Source organism: Suncus etruscus, chromosome 1 (genome assembly GCF_024139225.1).
Source record: "Suncus etruscus isolate mSunEtr1 chromosome 1, mSunEtr1.pri.cur, whole genome shotgun sequence".
Lineage (NCBI taxonomy): Eukaryota > Metazoa > Chordata > Mammalia > Eulipotyphla > Soricidae > Suncus > Suncus etruscus.
This window is the reverse complement of record NC_064848.1, coordinates 111,614,925-111,638,444: the sequence shown is the minus strand read 5'-3', so window position 1 is coordinate 111,638,444 and position 23,520 is coordinate 111,614,925. Positions and strand designations below refer to the sequence as shown.

Below are 23,520 nucleotides of genomic sequence, written 5' to 3'. Positions count from 1 at the left end.
AATCCCTGTGTCCCATATGTTCCCCCATGCCTACCAGGAGCTATTTCTAAGCAGACAGCCAGCAGTAACCCCTGAGCACCGCCGGGTGTGACCCAAAACCAAAACAAATATATATATATATATATATATTATATACTTTCAAAATTGTATATATTTTTTCTAATCTTTGTTTAGAGGCCACATCCTGCAATGTGTCTTTGCACTCAGGAGTCACTCCTAATAGTGCTGGGGGACCATCTGGGATGCCAGGGATAGAACCTGGGTCAGCTGTGTGTACAAAAGACCCTTACCCACTGTCCTATCTGTCTGGCTTCATTTCATTGTAATACTGTGTAGCATAGATTTCATTGCTCAGAGTAAATTTTTGCCATAGGTAAAGGAGTGTGAAACATATTCCAAAGTGCTGAAGGAGCTAATTGACCTATTAAGATCATTAATGCCCACTGAATGAGCATAGTGATTTAAGGCTTAAACTGCTTAGGTCTAATCATCATTTTAGCCTCTTTGAAGGAAGATTTATAGCCATTAGGCTGTGTCTCACTCATCCCAGGCCAGGTGCCCCAGAAAATTCCATTACGTATACCTCTGTATTTTTGGTGATAATATTTGCCATTTAAGTTTGCAGAAAGACATGCATCAAACCACCAGCCTGAACTGTAGTAGAGTCCACAGTTCCCAGAGGGATAACGATCATTGTCTTTATCTGGGGTTGTGAAAAACTTCAGGTCGTGGTTGTAATGTTTACTGAAATGTAAGGCATCTCCAGCTGTGCCATTGTAATTGCCAATGTGTAAACGGTATTTGAGGTACTCGTTGGCCACATAAAAGTGATCATACAAGGCATAGAGTCTGACACCATTAAAGTCTTCAAGATCCACTCTTAGAATCATTTCCTTACTCTTGGTCAGAAGATGAATTTTTTCATTCCCCAGCCAAAATTCTCTTTGGAGGTTCCCAAAGCCTGCTTTATAGTCTTGCCATGTTCTGGTGAAGTTGGTGCTTCCATCAAGTCGTGTCTGCAGCACTGTCCAGCCTCCCCCCATAGTCTCCATGTCACAGTAAACTTCGAAGCTACTATATTTGGGATCCGGTGTCACTCTGTAGGTCTCACTGCTTCTTTTGCCTATTGTATAGTACTCAGAGCAGTCTTTATATATTAGATGCTGAACTGAAGGGAGAGAAAAAGAAAGGCATTGGATTCTGTTCATAAAAACCATTCATTTGAATAATTCTTTATATGCACAAAAGCAATACGAGGGGTTAGAGAACAAGTACTGTGAATGAGGCTCCATCAGCCTTGATTGGATCCTCAGAACCCCATCCCTGAGAGTCAGCAGTAAGCCCTAGTACTGCTGTGTAGACTCTCACACAAAGAAAAAAAAGGCTGTTTGAGAATTCAGTCAGTGGTCACCAAGAAATCTTCCTCTCCTAAACTTACTGGAATCTGATTTTAGAATGTGTGTTAAAGTCTCAGAGGAAGTATCTGGTGTTATAAGGCTGTTGAACACACTTTTGGTTGTCATAGACTGACAACATTCACAACAAACAACAGCAAAAAGAGTAAATTATGGCTTTAGTAATTTAGTAATAGAAATGATCACATTTAATTTCTAAAAAGACACTCTAGGAGTCTAGGTGATTATATCTAGGATAAGTAGAAATTAGTGAACATGATTCTGTAGGTCTCAGATATAGATCTTTACTCACAGATATTTTTATAAAAAAACATGACAGATAAGCTTAATATAAACTATTCAGAGGTTGCACACATGTATTTAGAAAACAAAATAGTCTTTCAAATATGAAGTCATCTCCCCAAAAGGTTTTGTAGAAAAGTCAAATTAATATCTTATTCCTATCATAACAATTTATTAGGAAGTGCCAGATTTGTGTGCCTAGGATCCCACCTAATAGTAAGTAGTGAACCTCTACTTCACAATGTCGGGACCCCTTCAGATACAGACTGCCAGGAGCATTGCAAGAGTGGTCTTTGAAAGCCTAGCTGTTTGCATGGTGAAGGCCCTGAATGACAAGGTGTTTGTTATGATGAATGTGATCCCTGCCCCAGGCACCTGCCCCTCCACCCTCAGTCAGGGGAAGCAGTGGTAATGGTAAAGTTCAGCAGCAGTGATCTGAGGAACTCAGAATCCACTTTCAGGTGGAAAGCTAGAGTAAGAAAATAGGGCCACAGCTAGCAGTTCATAAGCAGTGTAGGAGTCAGGTTTGTCCTGTTAACATAAATTTCTTCATTAAGCAAAGTAATTGGGATCATGAGGATAGGTTTTATATATATGCTTGAATTCTAGTTTAAGGGAAAACAGAGAAATAAGTATGTCTTACTTCTCTTGAAGCTCTCCCCTTAAAAGGTGAAACCATATTGCTACTTTTTACCATCTCTAAGTTCTCCCATTTTTCACTAGACAGAACTACAATATTTCAAAAATCTCTTTGCCATGTGAGGAACAGTTAGGCAAACGTGAAGAATTGGGTTTCCGGGAACAGAACACGATGGCAAACACCGCTGGTCTACACCTCCGGTCTGTTGTTTTCAAACATGAGTGAAGAGATAGAGTTAAATTAAGATACTCTGTCTCTACTTCTGTTTGTGCCTAACTCTAGCAACAGCAGACAAGTCCTCTGAAATAGCTTTCTAACAAATATGCAACTGATTAGGATTTTTTAATGAGATAGTTGCTTTGATATTTACAAATACAGGTGTTTTTGCCCTGTGTTACCTTCGAGAGGAAAGTCCATAATTTATTCCACCCGTCATCTAATTTGTTTGCTGAGACTAAAGTTTATAGATACTAGCTACCTGTACAACATTCATAAATAGTAGCCAAAAAAACATACCTGGACGAGATTGTATTTGTTCTTGACTGGAACAATTAGAGGAACATTTGCCATTCAAACTATTGACCACCGAAGACAAATTCGCCACTTTACTATCAACATAACTTTCTATGCTGTTAATGTTCTCCAGATTCAGCTTCTCCAGGCGATCCTGAAGCCTTTCGAGCTCTTCCTTTGCAATCTTTAGGTCAGAGGTGAGCTTGTTAACCTGGCTCTCTAATTCCCCCACCCTGTTGTCAGGAGCTGCCGCTCCTGGGGCTCCTGTATTAGGTAACAGCGGTTCCTGTCTTCCGGGCTCTTGGTTGTCATCTGCCTGCAGCTTGCAGTCTTGGCAACATTTCTTCAGGCTATTCATCATTTCCTTGAGGTTCTCAACTTCTTTGAACACCTCTTCCATCCTGCTAAATTGTCCTGGGAGCTGAAGAGTCAGCGGGGGCAGGTTTACCTGGTAACGGCACTCATCTTCCTCCCCACACTTGCCTCTGCTCTCTAGTCTCACCTGGCAGGTGTCCTTGGCTGCTTCATCTTTCATTTCCTTCGTTTCGTTGTGTGCCAGAACCAAATAACCGTACGTGGTCAAGACAGCGGAGCTCAGCCAGCACCAGCTTGTCAGCTTCATCGTTGCTGTAGTTCTCAGCGGTGGGGAAGTGCGGGGCGCTGGAGCGTCTTTAATCCTGGCAGCTGCCTGCCTGAGTCAGGCTTTCTGTGTTTTCAGAAGAGGGCGGGAGCACTTGCATCACAAGTTTCAGAAAGGCAGGAAAAGGAGCTTGTCCTCATCAAGCACGGTCTACCAAAGTGCTATTTATTCAGGATCACATGCACTTGCATCGGAATTGCTTGTCATTGGTGGGTCTTTTCACTTTTCAACACGGATGGCATGTTTTATGAAAGCACAGGAAATATGCTGTATTTCCAAATCATTATTCTCAAAGGAGATCATTTAATTATACTTAAGTCCCCTGGAGGGAAAATAGTTCTGAAGGATTGAGAATTAATGTGTTGATTATCCAGGGCCCCTGCAAATCAGAAATGATTTGGTCCTTTTACCTTCATAGGAGCGGGCACTGAGGAGCCAGTATTTTCTTCCTGTTAGATTTTCAGGGGGAAATTTCAAGCACTTCAAAATTTTTGCTTTACTCTAACAAAGTCCATATTTCTAATTGTATTTCCTTGAAGATGAGATGGAATCTAGTGGTTCTATACCTTTGGTCAAAGCAGAGTGATTTAGATACATCTAAATGTCTCAAATACAGTTAAAGAACACTGTTCTCTTTCATCAAACCAGGAGCCACATTCTGCAGACTTCACATTTGTAATTGTCTTATCATCTCCCATAGCTGCTCAAATAGGAGTCATTGACCCAATCCTGTATGGTTCTGATTTTCCTCTGGTCTTTGGCATCAGGCAGCTCTGCTTTTGTATTTGCTGTGTTCATGAGAGAAGAACAGTGACTGTCCTTCCACCTGCTCTCTTTGCTATTTGGAAATATCACTACCTTGCTCAAGATACCACTGTGCTCTAAAATTTCAAACGTTTCTCCTAAGAGAGGCTGAAGGCAGGAGGGGTAGAACAGCTTGGAGAAATCACCTCCTCTGGATTTGGTACACTTATTGATGACTCACGGAAGATTTCTTTCTGAAAAAAAAAGAAAAAAGAAAATAATTCTACTAGTAGTATGGATAGTTCAACTCTTTATGGTATTACCTAAGGGACTGTAGCTAATTTTGCTTATTTCTTTAACATGGTTTCTTATATTCCCTCTTCCAGCCAAATTACTCAGTATGTATTCTCCAACTGTCTGGCTCGCATCATCCCCCCAGCCTCCTGAATACTCTGGGATCCAGGATTCAAACCCTTGATCTATCATTCTCTTAATTATGACTTTATGGGACTTTTTGTTCCCATAACTGTGAAGGAGGAATTTGGCTGTTCTTCCCTTATACACTGAAATGACACTAATAAAATTTTGAGTGGAGTGCAAACGGAAAAAAATTCAGTATTTAAAAGTAACATTCCTTCCAAATAAATTTGTCAAACATGTTCTGTACACCTTATGCTTAATACATAATATTTGTTCTTTCAACTTTAAAAGAAATGAAGCTAATTTTAGTCTTTATTCCAGTGTATTCAAGCTAATTTTAAACAAGTTATTTTAACTCTAAATATCTCTATTTCCTGGGGCCAAGCAGTCGAGCATTTGCCTTACCTGGAGCCAACCTGGGCTAGATTCCCCAACATCTCATATGGTCCTCTGAGTCTACCTGGTGTGATCCCTGAGTGCAGAGTCAGAAGTAAGCCCTAAACACTGCTGCGTGTGGCTCTCCCCTAAAAAATTATATTTCTAATTTCAATTCTCCTGATATACTTTCAAGCAGTGGTACTTCCCTATTGTGAGGGGAGAAATCAATGAATGATTAGGAAAAAAAAGTTGTTTGGTGTTTGGGCCACACTTTACTGTGCTAAAGGCTTTCTCCTGGTTCTATCACCAAGGATCACTCCTGGTGGGCATGGGGGACCATATGAGGTGTCAGGGTCAAGTCCTTGTCAACTGTGTGCATGGCAAGTGCTTTACTTGCTATACTCTCTCTTCTACCCTAGGCACAAACTTTTAAAAAGAGGGTCCACTGCGATAGTATAGCAGTATGGCTTTTGCCTTCCACACGACCAACCTGGGATGGACCTGGGTTCAATCCTCAGCATCCCATATGGTCCCTCGAGCCTGCCAGGAGTGACTTCTGAGCACAGAGCCAGGAGTAACCCCTGAGCACTGCTGAGTGTCCCCCCCCCAAGAAAAACAAAAAACAACAAACAAAACAGCAACTCCAAATTTTTCAATATTGTCATCCTAGTAGTATCACACCAATTTAAAGGTCAACATGAATTTGAAGCCATCTAATGCTCAGAAACAAAGCAAATGACCAAATGATAACTAGCAACAAATAGCTTAATAAACCTTCTGACAATGACTAAGTGACCTCATTACAAGATATAATGATTTTCAAAAATTTTATTTTTGCTGTACTTAAAAAAATAATTACCACCTACCTATAAACAAACAATATATAATATATAATTATTTTGTGCCTGCCAAGGGAGTAGGTTTGTGAACAGGTGGGAATTTGGGAACAACAGTAGAGGGAATTTTACATTAGTAGTGAGATTGGTATTGAATTATGAGTGGCAGAAATAAATGTATTATGAGAAACTATATAATACATGGTCTTTAAATAATTTATTCTATTTTAAAGAAAAAACTTGATATTAAATACTCTTGACTGACTAATGTATGCATCCATATATACATATATATGTATATATATGTTGGTCAAAATAATAAATTAGGCCCTTATGATAGAGCTGGATGGAGGTGGATGGTGATGGAGGTCTTTCTTCTCCAGCTCAGGACCACGTGGCTTCACCTTCTCCATCAGCTGGCGGGTCTGCCAGTTCAGGTGATTGTGGTGGGCAGAAATCTCACATGCAGTCAGGCTTCCAGAGAGATAACATCTTTATTTGCCCTGGCCATCATGTGTGGCCTATATTATAAACCTATTTAAGCACATATCATCCTTAGCTTGCCCTGCGTCTTAGCTTCCTTGAGCCATCTCTTCTCCTGCTACTTCTCTCTCCATCCAGGTAAATCCTCTTCCTTGTGCCCTTCCGGTCAAAGGCTTTTATTACCTCCCAAGACCCCTCCCAGAAATGGGAGGCTTTTTCTTGTAAGTCAGGTTACAAGAAGATTGAGAGGTGGGGTTACATATATGTATGTGTATATTTTGGTTTTTGTACCACTCCTGGTGTCGCTCAGGGGTTACTCCTGGCTATGCACTCAAAAATTGTTCCTAGCTTGGTGGACCATATAGGATGCGGGGGGATTGAACCATGGTCCGTCCTAGATCAGCCACATGAAAAGCAAATGCCCTAGCACTGCACCACTGCTCCAGCCCCTGCATCCACATATTTTTGTCAGTCAAAAATTTATTAGATGTTGCCCTGGCACCAACTTGCTCAGGGTGGGTTCATATGACACCCTTACAACTTGGAAACAGCAATAATTTACTTTCATGGAATATTTTCCCGCTTTGCCACTTAATGATGAGATGAAACCATGAGACATCCCGTGACACCCTGACTTAACATAGGATCTGTGCAAAAACCAATTTCTAATTACAGAAACCTGACTGCAACAACTGTAATTGAGGAGAACTTTTCCTGGGAATATGAAGAAAGACTTCAGGGTTAGACAACTTAGTATGCCCAGAGCCTGTAGTTGGTTTTATGGCAGGATGCTTTATGGGTAGGGTCTCCAAGTGTTTTAGGCCAAAGGTTTTTCCTTTCTATTTTCCCCAACTTTTACTGCATCTATGCAAAAAACTGCCACCCCCCCTTTTTTTAATCTTTTAGATAGGGGCTCTGCCTTTTTCTTAGAACCTTGGAACATGGATTACTTTGCTTTTTACTTCATATCTCTGCATTCTCTATACAATTACAAAGGAAAAATTAAAAAGAAAGGAAGGGGGCAAGGGTTAAATAGTCTCAGGTACATTGGTGGGAAAAAGAAGGACAGAACTAAATATCCAAGCCAAAGTCAACAACAATAGAATCAAGAGACCCAGACTATAACAATATAAACTTAAAATGGGCCTGGTATAATGGCCGGCCAGGGGGCAAAGAGTGGTGGTATAGTATGCACTCTGAAACATTGATGGAAGGAGGTTGACACTTGGGTATGGTCCTGATTCATTGTGTGTCTGAAACCCAACTATGAAGGACTTTATAAATCACAATGATTTCAATAAAATAAAATAAAATAAAAAATATTAAGGCTCTTCTCTATATTCAACATATACTGGAGCATTTGAAAATACATGCCATTGTATCTTTATTTCTTCATTTCTTCATCTATTTTATATTAACTGAATATCTCCAACTTGTAAGACATTATTCTAAGCACTTAGTTTGCTTAGTTCAACTAGTTCATTTAGTTTAAATTCTTTTAAGAATGGGTATAAAAGATTATTTTCATGTTGGACTTTCAAATGAAATCATAAGGATTTTTGTTTTGTTTTTGTTTTTGCTTTTGTTTTGGGCCACACCTGGTGACGCTCAGAGGTTACTCCTGGCTATGTGCTCAGAAATCGCTCCTGGCTTGGGGACCATATGGGATGCTGGGGGATCGAAAAGTGGTCTGTCCTAGATAACAATTTTGAGGCAAATGCTTTACTGCTGCGCCACCACTTCTACCCCAAATCATAAGCATTTTAAAGGTTTCTAACAAAAGTTTAGCCTCTGACACTTACAATGAGTCTTTGTTTAAACTGTTTGCATCAGATATTTGCTTTCCAAGTACTGCTGCAGATTCTTGGGTCCTGTACATTGACTTAGCCAAGTTTTAATGGTTAAGTTGTACCTTAAACTTGTACCTTAAAACTTGTAGGGGCCAGAGAGATAGCATGGAGGTAGGGCGTTTGTCTTGCTTGCAGAAGGATGGTGGTTCAAATCCCGGTAGGCATCCCATATGGTCCCCCGAGCCTGCCAGGGAATGATTTCTGAGTGTAGAGCCGGGTGTGACCCAAAAACAAAAAACAAAACAAAACAAAAAAACTTGTAGGGCCTATACCAATTCCAAATAAAAGCATATACCTGCCTTATTAATGACACAAGAGATACTCTAGATTCCTAATTTAAAAAAATCAATCACTTAAACTATAATAATGAATCTAGTGATTACTACATGAATGAAGCTCAGTTCATCTAAAGAGCCAATAATCTATGGGGGTAAATAATATTATACCAGAAGTATGTAAAACTCATAAATAGTATGTCATTACATCCAACCTTCTCTTTAATTAACAGCATTTGCAGATAAGCAAAGAAAAGATTCAACACATTAAATGACATATATGGTATTACATTTTTAAAAATAAGAGTTGGACTTTGAATCTGATTTGACTTCTTGACTTTTCTCCTATGCTATACTACCACATAGAGAGAAAGGAGCCACTTAAGGCTTTTTTGGAATGGATCCAATAGTTCATGGGTATAGCATCTAATTTTTCTACCATCATTCTAATTCAAATGCTAAAAAACTTTATGAGAGAAATGTGAAAGAAACAAAATATAATTCTTTATACTATTTTGTTTTGGAGGTTGATCTTAGGTTTTCTTTTACATTTCTCAAGATAAGAAAAGTAATAAAATCATAGTAAAGAGATCATAAAGATCAAATCATGAATTTATGAAATATCTTTTAGTTTCTTATTACTTGTGGTGATTAAAGTCACCCAAAACACTGAATTATCAAAAAACTAAAAACCTTCCTCCTCCTCTTCCTCCTCCTCCTTCTTCCTGCTTTTCCTCTTCCTCTTCCTCCTCCTCTTCTTCCTCCTCCTCCTCCTCCTCCTCCTCCATCTCTTCCTCCTCCTTCTCCTCTACCTTCTCTCTTCCTCCTCCTCCTCTTCTTCCTCCTTCTCCTTCTCCTCCATCTCTTCCTCCTCCTTCTCCTCTACCTTCTCTCTTCCTCCTCCTCCTCCTTCTTCCTCGTTCTCCTCTTCTTCCTCCTCTTTCTCCTTCTCCTCCTCCTTCTCCTTTTTCTCCTCCCTTCTCCTCCTCTTCCTCCACCTCCTCCTTGCCTTTTGTGCTTTGTAAAGCACATCTTAGTCTCCTTGTATGTATAAAACTAGACACATTTCATTGCTAACGTCAGGAGAAACACAATAGCAATATTACCAATAAAATGCATTAAAATAAAAAACATGGCAGTTAGAAAGTTAGAATGCAAAATGGAAAATAGGATTTCTTTCCTTTACTGTCTATGAGCTGAATAAGACCACAAAGTTTTGCCTCCTTCAAACTCAGCTGGGAAAGTGTATGACGAACAACTCAACATTTTACCAGCCTGGACATGTTTGCAATGATCCCAAAAGTTCCTAACTGTTTATTTTATGGTTATGAGTAACTGTTAATAGGTACATTTGCAAGTGTGTCACCCTGACCAATGAGGGTTGTGTAGTGTTATAAAACCCATCATTTACATTCATGGAAATGTCTATACATTCAGGTTAAACTGAGATGGCTAATTTATTTTTACCTGTTTCATCTCTTGTGGGCTTTAGAGGTATTATTTGATGTCTTTATTTGGCAGTTAAAAATAATATATGGGGCCGGAGAGATAGCATGGAGGTAAGGCGTTTGCCTTTCATGCAGGTCAGTGGTTCAAATTCCGGCATCCCATATGGTTCCCTGAGCCTGCTAGGAGCGATTTCTGATTATAGAGCCAGGAGTAACCCCTGAGTGCTGCCAGGTGTGACCCAAAAACCAAAAAAATAAAATAAAATAAAATAAATAAATAAACAAATTTATATAAAATATGTGTACATACATCTTAAATGGCGTTATATAATATGCAGTATTATACTTTATGAACTAACTTAAATAATAGAATTTAGCTTAGGAATTAATTTGTTTGTTTTTGGGCCACACACACCTGGTGATGCTCAGGGGTTACTCCTGGCTATGTGTTCAGAAATCATTCCTGGCTTGGGGGACCATAAAGGATGCTGGGGATGGAACCGAGGTCTGTTCTGGATCAGCTGTGTGAAAGGAAAATTCCCTACCACTGCACTATTGCTCCAGCCCCAGTAATTAATTTTTTTTTAATTGGGAGTAGTGGCTAGGCAGCTAGTTCAAGTATTAAGAGACTTGCCTTGCATTCAACCAGCCCTGGTTTTATCCCCAGCACCACATACAGAATCCTAAGCACCAACAGGAATGAACACTGAGCATACAGCCAGGAGTAGCTCCTGAACATCATCAGTAGCTGTGGCCCAATTTTAGAATTTTACAATTTTAAAAGAATTGGAGGAGGGCACATTCAACAGTGTTGGAGGCCTATTTCTAAAACTGTGTTCAGAAGTTACCCAGTGGTGCTCAGGGGACTATATGGCTTTTAGGGGCATCAATATATAAGACACATGTTCCAAACCTCTGAGTTATTTCTCTGGCCCTACCAAGAATTAACTTTAAAATTTCTATTTCTGGGGCCAGAGCGGTAGTGCAAGCGGTAGGGCATCTGCCTTGCATGCACTAACCTAGGACAGATCAGGGTTCAATCCCCTGGTGTCCCATATGGTCCCCCAGTCAGGAGCAATTTCTGAGCGCATAGCCAGGAGTAACCCTTGAGCGTCACCAGGTGTGGCTCCAAAACAACAAAAACAACAAAATTCTATTTCTTTATCATTATGGTGTGCATCTTAAACAATTATGTTATCATTGAAAAGTTAAACCATTAACTAATTTTTTGTGAATTATTTCATTTGTGTGCATGAAGTAAAATAGTTTTATTTAGGTAAAATGAGAGAAAAGAAATAGATCCAACAGAAGAGAAATTATATACCCCAAGCTTGGATGTTGGTACACCAGAATGAAGTGGTTTGAATGCCTATCTTATACTGCCTTCTTTGGGGTCAGAGAAATAGTACGTTGTAAAGGGTGTTTGCCTTGCACACATCCACCTGGGTTCAGTACCTGAAACCATATATGGTACCCCCAAATACTGCCAGGAGTGATTCATGAGCTCAAGTCAAGAATAATCCCTGAGCATAGTTGTGATCCCCAAACAAACAAACAAACTGACAAACAAATAAAGTCCTTTGCTCTCTTTAAAACACATTTTGAAAACCCTCAAGTTTGTTTTATAAAATAAAGCAATATGGATATACACTTGTTGGTAACTAAGGAAATGTAATGAAATTTTCTATGAGTGCTATTTAATGTCATTAAAGGTGTCATTTTAATAGCTGACATAGAAACAAGTGTTAGCACCACTAAGTTGCTCTAAGGAATTTTTTTAACTTTATTTAAAAGCATAGCATTAACTTGTTTAGTTTATCTCTGACTTTAATTTTTTCCTGTTATTTGCAATGAAAACGTTCTAGGACAGAAGAAACCACTAATCATTATCAAAAATCATAAGATTACTTTGCCCTTATTTTATTTACTTTAAAATATCCACTATTAATTATCACATCTATCCTCTGCCTTATGTATTTAATACAAGTTCTCTTTTTGTGTTTATGTGCATAAAAATAGGGTTTGTATTTTGACAAATGACACAAACTTAAGTTGCAACAATTGCTGTTTCACAAGAAAGGTGACAAAATTGTGTCACTCACATTTAAATATAAATTGAAAATAACTCAGCATTCAGTAGTGGAACCATTTCAAAGATAACATGAAATTCCGTAGAAAACAATGTGATCTGGAAATGTCTGTTTTGTTTTTGTCATTGACTTAGGACTCAGGTTTTTTTTTATCTGTAATAAAAGAAGGTCAGAATACATTTCTTTTTAGGTGTAGCATTTTATGACTATATAATAGTGGAGCAAATTAATGCATACAACTACAGATTTATCTTTAATCAAACTATTAATTTTAATGGACAGTTATATATACTTTCCTTATTTATCACAATGAAAACTTTATTTTGTATGTATTGCATTGTGCTCTGAAAGGCTCTGGGAGTGAGAAAAGAGAATAAACATTCTCACACTGTGGAGCAGTAGTTCCAATGAGCCAGCCTTGGGTAGAGAACAGGTGTGTGTGTGTGTGTGTGTGTGTGTGTGTGTGTGTTTGTTTTATTTTATTTTGTTTTATTTTACAGTAAAGTTCAGAAAAAACATCAAAGCATTTTCTAAACCTTCCAATTTTATGCACCTAAGCCACTGCATTGAGATCTCCTTTTGCTGACCCTGAAATGGCCAGTTTTAGAGATGTTTTCTCTGAATGACACCATATACTAATAGTAAAATACCTGCTGCCTTGTACACATTCTACCATTGCAGAGAAGAGAGCATCCTGTTTCTCCACATTCCTGACTACTGCCAAACAAAATCCTTCCATTTACAAAGAGAAAGGAAGTGTTTAGAATAAAAAGATATTTTAATGGTCAACTGGGAGGGGGGGGACTCTGAAATGTGATAAATGACATGCAAGAAACCCTCTTAATAACAGAGCTGTAATCCACAGTGCCAAAATATTTATTAAAATGTGCCTGTCATCCAGGGAGGGTGGTGGGTGGGAGAAATACTGGAGGCACTAATGGAAACAAACAGACATTGGTGAAGGAATTGGGGTGCCTGGATCATTGATATGTCTGAAATATTGTATGCCTAAATCTCAATTATTAATAACTTAGTAATTCAGTAACTAAATTTATTTTTTATTTATTTATTGGGATTTTTGGCCACACCCGGCGGCACTCAGGTGTTACTCCTGGCTCTGTGCTCAGAAATTGCCCCTGGCTTGTGGGACCATATGAGATGCTGGAGATCGAACCTGTGTCCGTCCTGGGTCAGCCATGTGTAAGGCAAATGCCCTACCACTGTGCCACCACTCTGATCCCTCAGTGAGTAAATAAAAAAAAAAACTATAAAGAAAATTCATCCCACATAATTGGCATATGTAGATTTTCTAGGTGTAAATTATTTTGAGTGGAGGATTTATTAATTTAATAAGAAATTCTGCATGTGCAAAGAATAAAATATGCAGTTGCAATATCCTAAGTATAACATAAAGTAACTTTATTAAAAGATTTTGTTTATATATTAGACATTGCTTATACATTTGCTCTGTATTTGTTCTTTTTATATCTTTGCTTAGGAAATTATAAGTGTTTTATTTTAAACTCTTGCTTTTTTTTATATAAGTGGGAGATTTTTGAGGTGAGGAACGTGCATCTTAGGAATTAAGAAGCATAGACCGAGTGTGTAGGACAGAGGGCTCAAACGGCTAGAGCATGTTTTATAGGAGGAGCTTTGGCAATGTCCCAGGCCTATAAGCACCCAGGGGGGGGGGCCCCCAAAAGAAAAGGCCATCGAAATTGGACAGGTTTATTTCTTTTCTAAGGCAAGCATCAAAGGAGAAATCTGGCCTAACTGGGAGAATTCATATTTAAGTAGTTCTTCTCTGGTCCACAAATAGCCAACATCTGATGCTTATTATATGGTCTGTCTTCTCTAATTTATCACTCTAATTTCCACTCAGACATAGCAGACAGAAACATTGTGCAGTGGAATGAACTGTAGGGTCCAGAGAGAAAAGGAAGCTGGCGTGGCAAAGATGACAAAGAAACAAAAAAAAAAAAAGAAAAAAATAGACTTGATGAAAAAGGAGGGAGCGAGATTGAGTCATGATGGCTCCAATGCCACAATAACTTTTGATAAATAAAGACATTAAGCCCATATGTAAAGCTAATTTGTTTAAGATTTTCACATGTCAGAATGGGAGGAAATGTCTAGAGGGCATGATTATAATCAGAGCATGAAGAGGGAACAAAGATAAATGTTTTCTCTATCATTTGACAGTGGCCAATCATGTTAATAATTGCTTTGGTTATGTTATTATAATATTCATCAAAAATTCAAATAATCTTTTAAGATATACACAGCCCAAACATCTGAACTAAACAAGCTGATTTTAGCCAACACTCTAAGTTTCTAAGTGTTTAATGGGCAAGTGGAATCATCCACTTTAATAATAATTTAATTCATTGAAATTTCTTGTGTTTATGGGGTTGGAGAAGTAACACAGCGGTAGAGCATTTGCTGTGTACACAGCTGACCCAGGACTGACCTGGGTTCGATTCTGGCATCCATATATGGTCCCCTGAGCCTGCCAGGAGCGATTCCTGAGCACTGAGCCAGGAGTAACCCCTGAGCACTGCTGGGTGTGACCCAAAAACCAAATAAAATAAAATAAAGTTTAAAAAACTTTTCTTGCTTTTCTTCATATTTTAAAAACCAATACAGCAAATAGAAAAATATCTTGTCATAAAGAAGTAGGATATATTTATCCCAGTAATAAATATGTAATATTTAGAACAAATTTCTGAAATATAATATACCTGCTTTAAGAGGTCCAAGATTAAAAAGGACAATCTAAAATCAAGTCCTTAAACACCACCAACATTAAAAAATAAAACATTGCCAGCTCCCAAAAATTCCTTGATGTCCTATCACACACCTGTAGATTTTGGCCTAACTCATGATAATCTCCCCTCATTTTTCTGTTACATAGTTTTATCCCTAAACATAAATCTCTAAATTCCAGAGTTTAATTTTGTCTATTTAAATTTTATAAACATTATACACATTGCATTTTTGTGTTAGGTTTCTTTCATTATATTTATGTAAGCCACTCATAACTCTGTGTCTTTGGTTGTACTCCAATTTATTATTATTTTTTTACAATTAAAAATGGGTTTGCTAAAAAAGTGGGTTTGCTTTCCAATTTTTGTCCATTGCTAGCAGTACCATGTGAACCTTTGTATATGTCTCTTGGTATAATCATGCACATTCCTCTGTGAGCATGTGTGTAAGTTTAAGCAACTTTTCATATATTCATTGGTTATTTTAGTTTGGTTTTTGTGACTTACATTTTTATGACCCTTGCTTGTTCCTCAATTGTTTTTTTGTTATCTATAAAATATATATATAAATTTATATACTTTGCATGTTTTTCAAACTTGACATTTTAACTGGTTTTTACACAAATAGAATTTTTACAATATTTCTTCCCCCCTTTTTGTTTTTTGGTTTTTGGGCCACACCCGGTGATGCTCAGGGGTTACTCCTGGCTATATGCTCAGAAATCGCGCCTGGCTTGGGGGACCATATGGAACACTGGGGGATCAAACCATCATCCATCCTAGGTTAGCACGTGCAAGGCAGATGCCCTACCATTTGCATCACTGCTCCGACCCTACAATATTTCATTTTTGTATCTTTGCCTTTCCCGTATAATTCCTTCATAATGCTAAATCATAGATATATACATATGTATTTCTTATGTTATTTTGTGTTCTTTTTGTATTTGAGTTTTAATACTCAAAGTAATTTCATTAAATTACTCATAGCTAACATATTATTTGCTAATTATTTACTGTTATTTATTAATAGATATTACTAATTAATTGTGGTCATATGTGGCAATGGATAGAGAGATAGTACAGTAGGTAAGGCAATTTCCTTACATGTGGCTCATCCGATTGAATTCCCAACACCAGAAATGAACCCCTGAGCACGGCTAGCATGATTCCTGAGCACACAATTAGAAATAAGCTCTGAGAACAGCTGAGTGTGGCCACCTCCCAGCTATAATAAACTCTCCAAAATGCTCCTATTGTAATAGCAATCTCATATGCTATTGGAAGGATTAAATGAGATGAGATTAAAAGCATCGAACAACCTGTAATCTCAATTGATAAATGTTAATCATTGCAATAGTGTATAGTAGAAGAATTATGCATGTATGCTATTCATGTGTTTACTTGGCAAGTATTTATTGAATACATTCTATCTGGAACTATTTGTTTGTAAATAAATATTTATTGAATAACTACTAAGCACTTGGATGTACCATTTGTTTCAGCTGCGTTTATGACTTCCATCTGGATTAGAATTTGGTGATAAAGTGATGGAAAAGATATAAATGCTCCCTGATTAATAGAACTTCCTAAAGTTTCTCTTTTACCAGAAGTCAAATTAGGCAGTTTTCAAATAAGTTATTTTTGTAAATAATTCCTCTCTCAGTGTCCCCAGCGTGTTGGTGCTTGGCTTGCCTGAAAATAATTTTCTCATCCGACATTACAGATTGCTCATTTCCCATTTGGCTCAACTTTCTAGTAAAATAATAAGTGCTGGAGTGAGTTGTCCAGAATCTACCTGCACTTCCCTTACAAATGACAATTTCCCTGTTTTGCCAACGCTCATAAATTACAGAGTCAAAAAAGATCATTAACTACCTAATGCTGTAGAAAAGAAAAAGTTTCTTATGTTGACTAAATATTTCCTGTTTTTCAGTCCCCACAGAATTTAGCTGACGGGCACATTTTCCAGTGTCTTTATCATCTTTTTTGAATATTTTGTCCTATGATGTATGGCTTTTTGGAAATGTACATAAATAGACAAAGAACAAAATACTTATATCTAAATATTGTTTAAATATTTTAATTCATCAAAAAGGTATTCAACTGATTTTTCTTTTTTTTTTGGTTTTTGGGTCACACCCGGCAGGACTCAGGGATTACTCCGGGCTCTACGCTCGCTCCTGGCAGGCTCGGGGGACCATAGGAGATGCCGGGATTCGAACCACCGTCCTTCTGCATGCAAGGCAAACACTTTAGCTCCATGCTATCTCTCTGGCCCCCTCAACTGATCTTTTTATGAAATTATCAGAAGCAGAAATTATAAAAGTTTTTTACATCTCAAATTCTAATGCTAAGTTAAAAACCTTAGATGATCTCCTGCGTGAGCCTGCGTCGTGGATGGAACCCCCAGACGTTGCTTCTACCGCCCTGGTTTGCATGCAAAGTGGGTGGGGGTTGAGATGACCTAAGTGGGGGATCTAAACTTGTCCTAACCCAGGTGGAGCCCCTGGAATGTTTTTGCACCTCATTGTACTGATAAACAAGTTGCAAGTAAAATATGTCAACCTTAAAAACAAAACAAAACAAAACAAAACAAAACCTTAGATGATGTGATTTTATACTTTTTATGCTCTAACCGCTACAGCTGAACAGTGCCATGAAATACAATAATTTGTGTATTAGAGCTTTCTAAAAATGGAACCATACTCGTGATCCCTTTTAATATTTTTCAACTTTATCACATATAAGTACAAAGCAGTACCCCACCAACCCAATCTCAAATGTTTAAAAGGTCCATAAAAGTGACACACAAATATAGAAGCAATCATTCTGTATTCATATAGTGAATGCATGGGCAAACTATTGCTTTTCTTTCATTTCTTGCCTATCTTCTTCCTTCTTCTTCCCTATGACTCCAATTTCTCTTCCCTCCTCTTCTTTTTTCTCTGCCCTCTCCTTCCTCTTCTCATCCTGTCTTTTCTAGGGTACTGGAAGAAGGAAAAGAGGAAAGGCAAGGTGGGAGTGAAATGAAGGGGTCCCCCAGCAGTGTTTAGGGATTCCTTATGTCATTCATCTAGTCTCAGTCCCATTGAAATTCTTAACTCTTCAGTGAGGTACAAGGTCTTAAAATGCCTCAGTACAATGGTACCTAGGGCACTGGGTGCTTTTCAATGCTGGGGGACTATGTGTTTCTGGGGATCTAACCAGGTTCTGGTAAAGGTTTTTCAATCTAACCTGTACTATCTGCCATGCCTTGAGGAAATACCTTTTAAAAGAGACTATCAGAACTTCCCAAGTTGGCAAGTACCAAGTGACAGTTGGTTATGGTAATGTTGGAGAAAGAACCTGATAACATCTAATAAAATGTCCAAAAAAGCAGAAAATTTTATTTATGGCAAAATCTCTCAAAATTCAACTCATTTTCTAACTTTAATAAAATGTACAAATCGTGCTCGCTTCGGCAGCACATATACTAAAATTGGAACGATACAGAGAAGATTAGCATGGCCCCTACGCAAGGATGACATGCAAATTCGTGAAGCGTTTTTTTTGATGGAAATCCCCCCTGATTTTATGTAAATATGTACCTAAAATATTATTGTCAACTATATGTAAACCACTATGATCAAAATAAAAATTAAATTAAAAAAATAAATAAAATGTACAAATCAAAAACACCGTGTTGGTGACTGGCTTGTTATCTGTCAGAAAATACAAGATATAAGTCTACTTACATATCTCTAAAGGTTTAGATAATATTTTACCTTTTCCTGATAAAACATTCAGTATAAATAGTTTTATATCCTTCAGCTCTTAAAAACTATCCAGGATATCACAATAAAAAATAATAATAAAATAAAATTCCAGAAAGCAAAAAAAAAAAAAAACCTATCCAGGATAACTGAAGCTGTGGCATTTCCATGGAATGAGCTACTTTTGTTTTCCAGAAAACATTCAAATATTTTGTAATAAGCTTCTTTTTGAATAAGAAACAGCTGTGTTTGGTAATGTGCTTGTAAATTTTTTTTTAACTTTTTCTACCATTTATGTTTGATAATGTATTTGTAAAATATGTTTTGTAAACTTTCTCTGCCATTTATTTTTACTTTATTTTGCTAGGCTATCAATGCTGATATAAAGTTTTAAAAAGTTAAATAATATACTGTATAGTGATAGCATATGGTTTTCCTGACATTTTTTTCCAACACTGAAAATTACTCATTTTTCTAAATAGCCTTCAGGGAAAACTGTTAGGTTCTTATTATTCTATCCCTTTCTGAGGAAATGTTAGGGTAACAATTGCCAGGAAAAGTTGCCCATTTATTTTCTTTCAATTTCAGTATTACATGAAATTGAAATAGGTTCATACTAGTAAGTGAACAAATAATTAGTTGGAAGCCTGAACTTTAGATTTAAATGAAACAATACATAATTCCCTTTTAATTATTTAAAATTCTATTTTTAAGGATTTTTGTTTATATTCATATATTAAAATACTGATCTTTCTGCTTTATCATGGTTTCAAATCTCTCTGATACTTGTTTCCACTGTACTGCTATCAGATTGAGGAACTATAAATTGAGATCTGCATCCTGGATGGTAGATCATGTTGAGCTGAGGACTTCCAATGAGTGGGGAGTTGTCAGAATAAAATGTTTGACACATTTTCTATTCTCTGATTCTTATTATTCATTCTAACCTGCTTGGGAGGATGTATGAAGTCTATGTACAATCAACAAATCCATGAAGTTTCCACAATCAGCAGAAAGTTTATGTGCACACACAGATCTATTAGTCTGCTATTCAATCTAGATTGACTTCTTGGTGCTTTGCTGGTGATGTCCTCGATGATCATTTTTGTTCAGTTTACATGTGTATGTGCAAAAGCAAAGCCACAAGTTGAGATTTCCTTCTGTGATATACTCAGTCAGTCATTCGCTTCATATCTTATATTGCTAGATGCTGGTAGATTCCTCTGCTATGTTTGGAACACCTGCTGTGTGCCCATGTGCTGTGCAAGGTTTGTGGCACTTGAAGAGTTGATGAATTCAGAGAGTTTGTAACACATATTGAGATTTTCTTTTTTTTTTAAATTTAAACACCTTGATTACATACATGATTGTGTTTGGGTTTCAGTCATGTAAAGAACACCACCCATCACCAGTGCAACATTCCCATCACCTAATGTCCCAAGTCTCCCTCCTCCCCACCCAACCCCCGCCTGTACTCTAGACAGGCTCTCCATTTCTTTCATACATTCTCATTTTTAGGTCAGTTCAAAATGTAGTTATTTCTCTTACTAAACTCATCACTCTTTGTGGTGAGCTTCCTGAGGTGAGCTGGAACTTCCAGCTCTTTTCTCTTTTGTGTCTGAAAATTATTGCAAGAATGTCTATCATTTTTCTTAAAACCCATAGACGAGTGAGACCATTCTGTGTTTTTTTCTCTCTCTCTCTCTGACTTATTTCACTCAGCATAATAGATTCCGTGTACATCCATGTATAGGAAAATTTCATGACTTCATCTCTTCTGACAGCTGCATAATATTCCATTGTGTAGCATATTGAGATTTTCTAATTGAGGAATGTGAGAGATGCTGTGACCTCCTTTGTTAAATATTTTAGTACCTTAGGCAGCAGTAAAGATGCTTAGGATATGCCAAATGAATAAAGGAGTTAAGGGTTTATGCACTGAAATAATAGCTGGCACAAAGAAAGGCAGTAGGGTTATGAGGATTGACTATTTTCATGTTAATAATTTCAATAAATGAAATGGTTTCTACATACTAGCAGTAATTTAAAGATTAAATTGCAAAAACAATTCCCTTAACTATGAAAATAAAAGAAATAAGTCTTTAATTTAATTTACTCACTTTCTTCATTAATTTGGGGAGAGGAAGAACCAGGAATTGTATGCAAGGGAAGTGCTTACCACACCTCTTCTAGACTTTATTTAATTCATTTAACCAAAATTAAGAGTCTTGTCTGAATGTACTGCCAGGATTTCAGGCTTTTTTCACCAGTGAATAAGCAAGAACAGAATTCAAATAGCCCCATGTTCTGGCTCCCTGGTTTCTATTCTGTAGTATCAATGGGGAAGTTCCAGCAACTCTGGGTTTTTGTTCTTTCTTTTGAAGAACTCTTCTGGGATTCACTGTAAAAAGGCTTCATTGTGTCTCACAGCCTACTAGAAGAAGTCACTGCAGTGCTCCTGGGGACTTCCCAGATGCGGCTACACGAAATAGTTATTTATAAAATGTAGCAGAACACCCTGGACAGAAGCATCTTCAAAGCCTGAGGGTGGGTTCCAGGGCATGTATGGTTCTTTGTTGTAGGGAAGTGGCTGTGTTCCTTGCCCTAAACCTCACAGCCAGCCTGGAGCTGTAGGATGGGGGCTGACAGGGAGGGGAGCTACTCTCAACATTCAAGACAAAAGGTAACTTGAAAGAGGACAACCTCAGTGTAGAAAGCTGCCAGTACCAAGATCCTCTGCTTTCTGTGTCCTCCCACATTTACAATGATGCTCACTTAGGTCTGACAGTGAGGGCTGGGCTGGAGGTAACTTCCCCCAGGGGTGCTCTGGGGTGGGAAATTTGTGTACTAAGGGCTGAATGCAGATTGGTAGGAATCTACAGAATTCTTTTCTGGATCTCTCCACCCCTGCTCTTCTGGTTCCTGTTTTGAGACTTGTAGTCGGTCACTTGTAGCTTTATCTTGGCTCTATTTTTGTACTTCCTGGCTGATTATGTTACAACCCTTATGTGAATGCCCCACATGGACTTGGATTTGGCACATTTAAGTTCTTTGCTCTTTTCCATTGGTTCTGCCTTTGAAGTTCTTAAAGCAACATCTGAGTTTTAATCCAACTCACTAGAGGATAACCAGTCTCTCTGCCCAGCACTCCAACCTGTTATCATTTCTTTCCATGCTTCTCCTCCCTGGGTTTTCAAAAACAGATAGGAAATCATTTTAAGCAGGGGCAAATGTTCGTAAAATGAGGGTGCTTTAAAAGAATGCTGTGGTGTGTGTGTGTGTGTGTGTGTGTGTGTGTGTGTGTGTGTGCGCGCACGCGCGCGCGCATGTTGTGTGTGTGTACCCACACACTTGCACTCAGCCATGCCCGTTATTTACTTCGCCGTACACACAATCTAAAAGTTATGCTAACTTCATTTTTAGGTCTGAACCATAGCTAAACATCTGTATTACTCATTGGGTGTCCATTTTTTTTATACCTTAATTCTTGGGGGGCCTGTTTGTCACTTTGCCCTCCCCCTTGCATTCCTGTGGAGGGCCACCAAAGGAGGAACAAGACAGCTGTGATAAAACAGTCCCAGATCTCTCTGCTCATCCTGTGAGACTTGCCAACCACACAAATAAGGGAAAAGAAAAGCTGTGGGTGAGGCAGCTGGTTTTGAATGGTGCATTTCATTCTTTCATGTCTATGTTTAGACCCTCACTCTATTTCTAGTCCATGTCTATCTTCTCTGATAGGCAAGTTGGAATGGGAGAGATGAACAACAGTTATTCCACCTACATCATTATTTTTAAGATGAACACAAGTCAATAGTAGTTTGTGAATATTGCAAAGACTTACAGAGACCAAGTTCTTTGCTGAGACTTCTAAATGAGTACACTAAATTGGGAATATATAACCATATTGCAAAGACCTAGTGACTAGGTCCTAGTCCAACCTATGCAATTAATATACAATGTTTGTAGAGATCAATGATAGATGTTTAAAATTATGGAAAAAGTAGAGAAAAGAAAGTAATTCTGCCTAAAGCTGTCCATTGGAGGATCCACAGGTATGACAACTGAGATATTTTTAAGGAAGAGTGAAAAAAAGTGCTTAAAGGAAGAGTAACAATTTCAATGGAACTTCAATGCAATTTATAACAAAATTCTGATAAGACGTATTATAGAAACAGAAGTCAGAAAGAGACAGAGAAAGAGAGAGAGCTCAATATGCTGGTGCCCATTCTTTACATGCAGGATGTCTACGTTTTATCTTTAGCACATCATGATTTTTGAGCACAGCTAGAGGTAACCCCAGAGTACTAATCCAGATGTAGCCCCTGTCAGATGTGACCCTTTTTTCAAAACTGAAATTAAATAAGCCTTTCAAAATTTGAAAGGATCCTAAAGGATCAAATTATTACCAAATAATCTTACTATGTCTCACAAAATATCTAAAAGAGTACCCTTAAAATATATTCCCTAACTGTAAAATCACAATGACTGACATCCAAATAAATTGCTTGGTAGGCAAAGATGTAGAACATGACTTAGAAAACATCAAGAGAAAAATTTATAGTAGGAATAGACATAGAAAGTTAATTAGTAGAGACAAGAACATTAGAATAATTATAATATTTTGTATATTGTAGGGAAAGTATGAAGGAAGCATGAACATAAAAAGGTGAAGTGGAAGTTATAAAAAGATTCAAGTCATTTTTTGGAAATGAAATGTTTGCTGAATGAGATTAATTGAAAGTCAATACTGAAAAAGAAGAAGTAGTGATAATTTATTTGTAGAAACAGAGACTATCCAAAATAAAAGAAAAAAAATCTGAAAGATAAAAGTAAAAGAGGCCGTCAATGATCTATGGGCATCACATAGTCGAACATCTGCCTAATTGGTCACAGGAGAGGAGAGGATATTATTCTAATATTTGAAGAAATAAAGCCTGCTTCCAAATTTCCTGAAAACTATAAAATCCACAGATCCAAAACTTTATTTTA

General features: G+C 37.6%; 2 protein-coding genes and 1 non-coding gene across 3 annotated transcripts in view; 2 read left to right on the top strand and 1 right to left on the bottom strand.

Moving 5' to 3' along the window:
- The window catches only part of CCDC146 (coiled-coil domain containing 146), a 111,733-nt gene that overhangs the window by 25,412 nt on the left and 62,801 nt on the right, over nucleotides 1-23,520 (top strand). The gene's annotated exons all lie outside the window — the stretch shown is intronic.
- On the bottom strand, nucleotides 188-3,546 carry FGL2 (fibrinogen like 2). The gene is made up of 2 exons (XM_049783390.1): nucleotides 2,854-3,546; nucleotides 188-1,168 (listed from the first exon to the last, which is right to left on the bottom strand). The coding sequence occupies exons 1-2, from the start codon at nucleotides 3,470-3,472 to the stop codon at nucleotides 462-464; spliced, it is 1,326 nt and encodes a 441-aa protein (XP_049639347.1). The 5' UTR covers nucleotides 3,473-3,546; the 3' UTR covers nucleotides 188-461.
- LOC126026114 (U6 spliceosomal RNA) lies at nucleotides 18,228-18,330 on the top strand. Its single transcript, XR_007501571.1, has one exon. It is a non-coding gene; the product is annotated as a U6 spliceosomal RNA (small nuclear RNA).